This window comes from Anopheles marshallii, chromosome 3 (assembly GCF_943734725.1).
Source record: "Anopheles marshallii chromosome 3, idAnoMarsDA_429_01, whole genome shotgun sequence".
Classification (NCBI taxonomy): domain Eukaryota; kingdom Metazoa; phylum Arthropoda; class Insecta; order Diptera; family Culicidae; genus Anopheles; species Anopheles marshallii.
In genome coordinates this window covers 32,733,870-32,743,154 of record NC_071327.1, presented here as the reverse complement: position 1 = coordinate 32,743,154, position 9,285 = coordinate 32,733,870, and the positions used below count along the sequence as shown (strand labels likewise).

Below are 9,285 nucleotides of genomic sequence, written 5' to 3'. Positions count from 1 at the left end.
AAGTTTTAGTTGCGAAGATCTCAATGTGAAGTAAACTCTCTGCTCAAACCGATAACAGATTTAAATCTTCTTCCCCAAAACCATAGCAGTGTGTACACGATTTAAATAGCTAGAATGCTGAGAGCTTCTAGCCGTGCTGTGGATCATTCTAGGTGTGGAAGCTGAGGTGATAATAGTTTCCTAACAAACAGGTTTTCAGTTAGCATTTAGAAGGCCGTTCGAATTCGATTCGGGAAGTTCTGTTCTTCTGTCTTTAGTGGTTGAGTTGCTTCTTTTCTAAGTGTTCCGAGGTTGATGTCTATCTGCAAAATCAACCTCGTTTCGCGTTTTTTTTTAAGATTATTGTAGAGCTGCTGCAGTACGACGTTTTTGTTTCTTTTTTGTACAAAGCTAGTTTTATTTTACTACAAACTATCGAAAATGTCCGAAAGGATACGTTTTGTTAATAGTTTGATTGTATATAAAAAATATACTCTTATTGTGACGGACAGGCAAGTTGTATACTCTTTGGAAATGTGTGTTAAAATTACAAAATCAATCGGTTTTGTTAAACAATTCACCGCTTTTTTGGTAGATGGGTTTAATCTTGGGTTGCGTGTTGCATTCTATCTTCTGGTATAGTGGTATCAAAAGAATGTTAAAAAAAATCTACCGAAAATAGCGCACTTCGCTCAATTGTATTAAACGTTGTTCTTTAAACGGGTTTTACACCATTAGGGCATTAAGTAGTTCTTTATAACGACAATTTCTGTTTTATTTCATTAGTAAAAAGGATCGTCTGAAGGAAACGGTGTATGTGTGAATGATTTTAAAGCAAAATAGCAAAACCATGCATTAATTCATCCATCCCATAAAGCATCCGTTTTTACGTGTTTCCCTTTTGCTTAAACCAATTGCACCTTATTTCCAGACCATTATTAAATGTGGGTGTTTAATGGGTATGGAAAAGGCAATGATTAATAACTTGGAGAGATCCCCTTGGAGAGGTAAATGTGCGTCCCATCTTGTTTCGTGTTTGACACTGGAACCATTCCATGGAAAAGCTACGAAAACGTGAGAACTGACTGGCAGTTTGAGTACTAATTTGCAGACTTAATTAAAGCGCGTGAGAGTGCTTATTATTAGGGTGGAAACATTTCAGAACACCCGCGCTGGGTTTGAGTGAAGATACGGAAGGTAGCAATGTTACATCAGTGCCATTATTATTATCGATCAATTATGTCAATTATGGTCGTGAAAGTTCCATCCTATTGTTTTTCATGTAAGTAGAGTTAACCGGAAAGGTTAAAGTTTTTATTAACCTGTTACTAAATGGGAGCGTAAAGCAATCCTACACGCTGACTCGATGTTTTGCAGTATGCTGATTGTCAAGAATCAGTTGGTTGTTTGGAAACAACAAAGAAAGAAGCTGATCAATGAAATACAAATGTTTTACACCTTGCTCCTCATTTATTTCGATCCGCAATAGAAGGTCAATCGCTGTTTTTTTTTTTTACTTTCGTTAACAACTCGTCAGGTAGCTCTAGAAGAAGTAATTTTGTCTCTATCAAATCTGTGCTTTTTGCCACCGCCTTACTCAGCAGCGCTCATTTTGCTCTGCTACTGAGCAGCCTAAGTAGTATTCTGAATATGCGAATAATGGTGATCGAGACTGGATGTGGTGAGCTTGTGCCTTAATTTCTTCAACTCCACTAATCAATGTGTGCGCGTGTCTTAATGATCGTGTGATGTTGTGTTACTTTGTAAGCTGTAAGAAATAGAGCGTTCGGGGGTTTTGTAAATATATTTTTGTTCTTGATTTCTGATTGCTTGCACACCTCCGCTAGCTGAGCGTGTGTTCGGATCCAACTGCCTAACTCGGGCACCCTAGAGCACACAATTTACTTGCGTTACGCGTTTGTAATCAGGCGCTTTGCAAGACTGATCTTCTGGAAAACCTTGCCGATTTGCAGGTTGGTGGCTAAAGTGTACTACTAACACAATATGCTGATGATACCAATAAATATTCAACTGCTTTTTTGTTCCATTATTCACCTTGTCAACCGTGCGTGCTTCATTACTGATGATCACACTGCCGATCAGTACAGCTACTACTTTAGCGTTCCTCTCTACGCATCTCGTTACACGCTTCATAAAGTTTGTTTAAAGTTACTATCATCTTGTTGTAGGTTTTTTTTTACTATATTTTTCTATTCTTGTCACCTCTTGTCCCACTCTACCAGCTCTTCTGTGGCTCTGCCGTGGATTAGTGTGTGTGGCATTCCCGTAAAAATATTTGCTACCGTAATGCGCATCAATGCATTTTCAGGATTTCTCTGCCCCTCTTTAGGTTGTGTCCGCCTCATCTGGCTTTGGCTCTTCGGCACCACCATCAGCCGTGATTTGTCCGTCGGAAGATTCGTTAGTTTCTGCTGCGGCTGCTGCTGCTGCGGTCGCTTCTGCCGCTGCTGCTGCAGCCCTTGCTTCCGCATCTGTGTTCGGAATGGAAGAGTATACGTGTTAGAATATGTCACAAAACATCCCTTGCCACCGTTCGCTACTTACCACGGACTGCTTGTTCCTTCCAGATTTTCTTATTCTCCGCCAGACAGGTCGTCCAGGGTTTGCGTATTTTGAAGCGGTTCGGCTTCTCGCTCGGATCGGCACTGCCGTTCTTCGTCGCGGTGGTGCCCGCGCTACCGGCACCCTGCCCACCCTCGGCACCACCACCCTTGCCCTCCGCTCCACTACTTATTGCTTCATTGTTGTTCGTATTGTTGTTCGGTACGCTAAGAGTATTGGTAGTACTTTTAATGCTACTATTATTGTTGACGTTGGTATTACTATTAATATTATTGTTGTTGTTATTATTATTATTGTTGTTGCTACTATTACTACTAGACGTATTGTTGGCCGCACCACCGCCACTACTACTGCTGCCCGGTGCCGTCGCACCGGCACTGCTCGATGCGTTACAGGTGATCGGAGCGATCGGTGCGAGTACGATTTCGAGCATATCCGCACAGACGGTCATGCTCGGTTCGACGATAAATTCGATAAAACCGATCTGCGATTCGGCCACGAGCGTGTTGTTTCTGTCGCAGAGCGGGCTGAACGGTAGGCCGAGCTCCCGCTCGAGATCGCCCTGGCGGAAGAACTCCTCCAGCAGCAGCATCGTCCACTTGTGATGGATGTCCCAGCGTTTGGCCGGGTGCGAAATATCACAACAGTGCAGCACCAGCGAGAGGGCCTTCGATTTGTCCACCTGCGGTTCGGCCAGCGTCAGCAGGTTGCGCATGTTCTTCAACTGCTGAAAGTGGAAGGACATGTCGGTCGCTAGGACCATATCGATGATGAGCGTGCGGAGCTCGCGGTACTCGTCCCGCGACAGGTTCTGCAGCACGTTGCAGTCGTCCTCCTTGAGCACGCGGAACGCCGCACTGATGTGGTGGTTTTCCAGCACGGCCCGATCATTGTACAGCATGGCCGTGTCCGAGCCGGACATTACGTGGAAGTTGTTGGTTGTCCCCGTGTGCTCGTAGTCGTGGATAAGCGCTGCCAGCAGCGTGGCGAATATTTCCAGATCCGTTAGCCAGTGCATCAGGCCGGTCTGGCAGAGCACGTGGTGTACGGTTTGTGCGACATCGGCTGCATGCAGGTTGTTGTGGTACGGGTTGCGGAACCGGCAGTAGCCTTCCTCGATGCGCGTCAGGAAGGTTTCGAGTGTGGCCGGCGGTACCTTGAACTTGTGTATCATGCCGTACCGGTTCAGCAGATCGTAACCAAGATACTTGACCGGCTGACAGTTACCCGCCTCAGCCAACGCAAATACATCGAATGACCAATCGTCAAGAGTCTGTAGGAAATAGGGGAAAATACAAAATAGGCGATTAGAATAGAATTAATTAGTTATTGTTAACGATTTGTTTGGTGATGGTAAAAAATAAATATCTGATATAATAAAATACACACAAGCTTCCTTTTGTTGTTACTCATGATCCTACCTTCTCTCCCTTCCAATGCTAAAGATTGTAAATATGCCTACCGAGGAGGAACAACCCGGTAATAGTGATGCGCAGCAGAAGAATCAACTAGCACCCACCCCAAATAAGGAAAATCTCGACACAAAACCTGCCAGTGAAACGATAGCGGAGCATGAACAGAAGCCTGACACATCCAAACCGGAACGACCACCGGCGGATGATAGCAAACCTGCACAAATAAAAACAGAGCCGGTCTCTACCACAGATAAAACTGGCGACAATAGCATCAAACCAGAAGTTGACTCTTCAGCCGATAGCAGTAGCGCGTCTGAGCGCGTGAAAACAGAACCCTTGTCGGAGGTAATAAAAACAGATTCTAGTCCCCAGCATCAACAGCAGACCTCCTCCGTTCCTTCGACGGATGCAGTTCCTGCAGTAGAAAAAGTATCGACACCGAGTGCGGGTCGAGCGGAAGAGGATGACGAGGAGGAAGAAGACGATGACGAAGAACCGGGTGATAATGACGAGCAGGAGGAACAACAGCAACAGCACCAGTCACAACAGCGAAGCAACAAACAGCGAAGTGAAGATAGTTACCCCAATGAAGAAGAATCGGGTCATAATGCGGCACACCAGCGGCAGGATCAATCTCAAACACCGACCGGTGGCCAGTTTTACGAGGATGACGAGGAGGACGATGAGGACGAGGGCGAGGAACCGTCCGAGTTGAGGCAGCTGTTCGAACCGATCAGTGAGTGTTTAAAAAATATGGGCTCTATATTCCAATCGCGGTAACTGTTGTTGTCTTCCCTCAGATGATTCGCAGGCGTTGAGTGAAGACGAGGAGGATGGTGATTACATACCGGACGAGGAGGTGAAAAAGACGATCATGGTGGGGAGTGACTTCCAGGCCGTTATACCAGAGGGTTTGTGCAGGTATGATGATGCACTGCCGTACGAGAATGAGGACAAACTACTTTGGAACCCGACCATACTGAACGAGCAAGCGATTGAGGAGTATCTCGTGAAAATCACCGGTCCTGCGGGCGGTTTAGGAACTGGGGGTGGTGGTGGTGTCACTGGTGGCGGTGGTGGTGGTGGTGGGCAACAGAAAGGCACGGCTGGTACAGCTGGTGGTACCGCCACGAGCGATCCTCAGTCGAACAGTGTGTATGCGATACCGCTCGGAAAACATCTGCGAGACGACGAACAATCGCTCTATCTGCTGCAACAGTGCGGACACAACGTGGACGAAGCATTACGCCGAAAGCGCATCAGCAACAACTCCGTTCCTGTGCCGGAGCAGCAGATGAGCATATGGTCGGAGGAAGAGTGTCGAAACTTTGAGAATGGGTTGCGCGTGCACGGGAAGGACTTCCACATGATCCAGCAGACGAAGGTGAGCGAAGGTGCTCGCGGAATGGCTGGCAGCAGATTGATTTAATGTTTTGCCTTTGGTGCAATTTCCACAGGTACGCACCCGATCCGTCGGTGAGCTGGTACAGTTTTACTACCTGTGGAAGAAAACAGAACGGCACGATCTGTTCGCCAGCAAGGCACGGTTGGAGAAGAAAAAGTACAACCTTCATCCCGGTTTGACCGACCATATGGATCGGTTTCTGGAGGAGCAGGAAAACAGTACCGGGTTTGGTGACCGCAGCTCGTCACCGGGCTTCAACAGTTTGTACAATAGCGCCTCGGAAGCGAAGCGACAGCGGTTGCTCGACTCGAAAGGTTAGTCTTTTGGAGTCATTGCTCTGTCCTGCGCGCCCTCGGGAAGCCGTGTCATTGCCGTGAACCGTAAGCCTATCGAGAGTTTCCATGAATTGGGCAGAGCCGTGTGGTTCCGATTGCCGGTGTCGAACGGTCCACTATTTCTCAGGGGTTCTTTTGTTTCTCTTGGTTTCTTTCGCGGGGGTTTTCTTTTCCTGATGGGGATGCATCCTTTCTTCCGTTTCTGTTTCTTCTCCTGCTGACAGAGAACAACACTGCCTCCTCGAAACGTTCCGCCTCTAATCTGTGACTCGTGGTTAGGCGGAAGGGATTGAAGTTGCGGCTGAAGGAGCGCAAATAAGCGGTTTTTTCGGGGAGAAGCAGACAGGCCACAACTATCGACACAGCCTTTCGTCACGATCACGGGGCAACGATGATCTTCGCAATCATCGCCAATGCAATCATCATTTTGTGCCAACCGGCACATCATCTATCTGCGGCGGTCAGTGCGCAACGCGTAACAATCGGCGCGTAACAAACACAGCCAGATGCTATTGGGCAGAATTGAAAACCTAGTTTTATCAACTAGCTCTACAATAAATTCGTCGTGGAAATCATTGAACAATTGTATGCTGAGGGTAGAATACGCTAGGAACTGAGGCAGGTACCCTGTCCGTACTATTGCGTGTAGATGATCGGTGTTATGAGTAGCTTTTGTATCGATGAATTATCAGGATTTGTTAGAGCTAGACCAGAGACAACAACTCAGACCAATACCAGTTTGTCAAATGTCTATACATGTAGAATGTAATACAGCAATTATTGGCAAACAGAATCAAACATTGTGCATGTTTGCTGAGCAATGAAAAGGACGATAGAACATGTAGTTTTCCGCTACTGTTGAACCGTTTATTTCGCTTAGTCATGCGTGAAAGAAGATTTCTTTACATGAATGGTGCTTCGGTGGGTTTTTCTGTGTGATTACACGATAAAATAACATCGCAATCGGTACGAACATTTGTGTTCAACATAGCAGAGAATGTTTAGTAATGTTTTTACTCTGTGGATTCGTTTTTACAAGTAAGAGAGATGTCGTGAGACAAACCACGAAAGGAAGCCAGAAAGACCGACAAAAGGTTGTTTAAATTAATGCAATTTTTTCATGTGCAGATACAGGATACAGGTGTACGAAACGTTCCGGGCTTGTTTATTATTGTTTTATATTGGAAACGCACACAATTATCACAATAATGGTGATAGCAGGTTCGAGTTGTAGGTTACACTGTAGGTAGAGTTTATTGTAAAATTTACTCTTACGCGAGAGGGACAGGATCGTTAAGGTAAAAGAGCGTGTAAACAAGGATATTATTCATCATACAGTGACAACATTAATTTATAGAATGTCATCTTATGAGCACTCTACTTCCCAACACAAAACACTGTAAAAAGCGTTAACAGAGTACTCCGGCAGTATATGTTGAATGTTTGTTTGTACAAGTAAGAAAGCATGTGAGCAGCGTATAGTCATATAGAAATGGGATGTATCGCCGGTAGGAAGATGCAGGTTGCGTAAGATTGTGTTGGCAGTAAGGATTGATGTGTGAAACAAGTATTTTCGTATTATTTTTGTATAAAAATTGCTTAGAAAACAAGGAAAACAATGTCGGGAAGATTTGTGTTTTGTGAGAGAAAAGGCTACGGAAATTAGTGGAAAAGGTGAGGTAACAAATAGAAGAAAACGTCAATCGCTTTATGTGTGAAGCAAAAAAATTATTTGAAGAAATACAAAACGAAAACAACCAAAAGTTATTACAAAACTGAAACATAAAGAAAAAAGAAAAAATCAAGCAAAATTCGTGACAGAAAGTGCAATGAATTGGGAAAAAGCAAAAATATTAAATCAAAAATTAAACCACTACTCATGTGTGTACTCTTGGAACGTTGTATTTTTCGACATAATCAAACAGACAAAATCGATATGTAACAAACTACACGCATTTAATGAAATAATTCTAGGACGTTAAAAAAGGAAGGATACACATTAATCGCTAAATTTGGTATCAACTCATTCACTTTAACAACATACACACACATAAATGGTGACGTTTATACAAGATGTCAAGCGGTGGACAGGCCCAGATGGCCCAAAACGAGATGGGAGCAAAATGGTGAACAATGTAACAATACAATGATTACGAAGTAAAAACCATTATTTCACAAGGAAACAAACGTATATTCTGTGTAATGTTACTTTATGCATACGTACGTCTTGCGTTCTGTTAGTATTCATTACGTTTTATTTTCACAACGACTCTAAAAACTTTTCGGGAGCATGCAAAGTACCCTCGAATGAAGGAAAAGCAATTGTTTGGTCTCAGTTAACGTTCCAAATTTTGCCGGAAGTGCATTCAAATGTTAACATTTATCACTGCTGATAAATGGCAGCTCGACCGAACTTGGACGCATGTTTGCAGAGTAAAGGGGAGAAATATCGTTTTCAATTTCCGATGAGCGAACGAAGGTACTATTGCGGAAACGATAGCGTGGGAAACTAGTGCGATGCCCGTCGAACAATAAACACAATGGGAAACTATTTCCATCATCAGTGGTAGTGCATTTTCAGCGAAGAAAGCGGGACAGTTTGTCCCGTTCACGGAAGAACGCTTGCAGCTGGACCGTATCGGGTGCCGTTTCCGGAATGGAAGAGATGCGCAACACAAACCCATTGTAAGACGCAGTTGGCACAAGTGATGGTGGACGGCGTGTAATTGATTTCGTTTTCTTTTATACATCTTGTTGGGCTTGCGAGGGGGGTGTGATTTGTGCACGGGAGGACGAAACCAAAACGAAATCTAAACTTTTTTTGCAAGCAAAGTGCATTGCCATTTCATGGGGCTCACTGGGAACTGCAATCCTGGGTTTACTACTCACCTTTAGCACGCGTACGACTTCGGGCGGAAATTGCATCAGTGCGGTGCTGGAAACGCGCCGGTAGATCCGATCGACAAAGATGCCGGCCCGGATGGCGTGCGCAACCGAGCGGAACTTGGGCTTCTCATCCGACTTCTTCCGCGTCGTTGCGAGCTGCCGAGTGAAGGTGGACGCCAACCATTCCCGCACCTCCGGTGGTACCGCGTCCGGCTGCACCTCCGACAGTTCATCGTCTTCATCCGCCAGGCGCCTGTGTTTGTTTCGTGTTTTATATCACAAATGGAGCGATGAATGTCCAACCATTTGGGAGATAAACGTAGCGCGTGGGAAGAAATGAGAGGTAAAAATCTTCAGTTAGTAAAGGTTGAGAAAAATCGATTCACAGAAAAGGAAAACAAACAAAACAAATGGGAAAAAACAATCCAATCTTTCAGTGGGATAAAAAATGGGGAAATAAATAATAAAGTACACTATGGGAGTTAGTTAAACAAAAGTAGCATATTACAAGGGTAATTTTTTGGTAAAAAGAAAAGAAAAGAAGTGTAAGCTGTACAATACATATAGCAATCTATAAGCACTAAAAATAAAAAGAGAACAAAGACAAAAGACAACACAAGATCAAACGAGAATGGCAAAAACAAGTTAATAGGAGCAGACAGACAGAAGAATGTCATATTAT

The 9,285-nt window shown here is 44.5% G+C and overlaps 2 protein-coding genes across 2 annotated transcripts in view; one reads left to right on the top strand and one right to left on the bottom strand.

Annotated features, from left to right (window-relative positions):
- Positions 1-2,325: 2,325 nt before the first annotated feature.
- The window catches only part of LOC128712512 (dual specificity calcium/calmodulin-dependent 3',5'-cyclic nucleotide phosphodiesterase 1-like), a 116,803-nt gene continuing 109,843 nt past the window's right edge, over positions 2,326-9,285 (bottom strand). Inside the window, exons 6-8 of the mRNA XM_053807403.1 lie at positions 8,607-8,856; positions 2,545-3,835; positions 2,326-2,471 (exon numbers count right to left, since the gene is read on the bottom strand). Coding sequence (XP_053663378.1) covers positions 2,326-2,471; positions 2,545-3,835; positions 8,607-8,856 — 1,687 coding nt within the window. The remainder of the gene's footprint in view (positions 2,472-2,544; positions 3,836-8,606; positions 8,857-9,285) is intronic.
- On the top strand, positions 3,999-5,985 carry LOC128711318 (mesoderm induction early response protein 1). The gene is made up of 4 exons (XM_053806186.1): positions 3,999-4,713; positions 4,778-5,361; positions 5,435-5,696; positions 5,942-5,985. The coding sequence occupies exons 1-4, from the start codon at positions 3,999-4,001 to the stop codon at positions 5,983-5,985; spliced, it is 1,605 nt and encodes a 534-aa protein (XP_053662161.1).

Excerpts from the sequence above, each read along its gene's own strand:
- LOC128711318 (XM_053806186.1), top strand. The coding sequence starts at position 3,999 with ATGCTAAAGATTGTAAATATGCCTACCGAGGAGGAACAACCCGGTAAT. Across the intron at positions 4,714-4,777 it reads GCAGCTGTTCGAACCGATCA|ATGATTCGCAGGCGTTGAGT; the intron begins GTGAGTGTTTAA and ends GTCTTCCCTCAG. Across the intron at positions 5,362-5,434 it reads ACATGATCCAGCAGACGAAG|GTACGCACCCGATCCGTCGG; the intron begins GTGAGCGAAGGT and ends CAATTTCCACAG.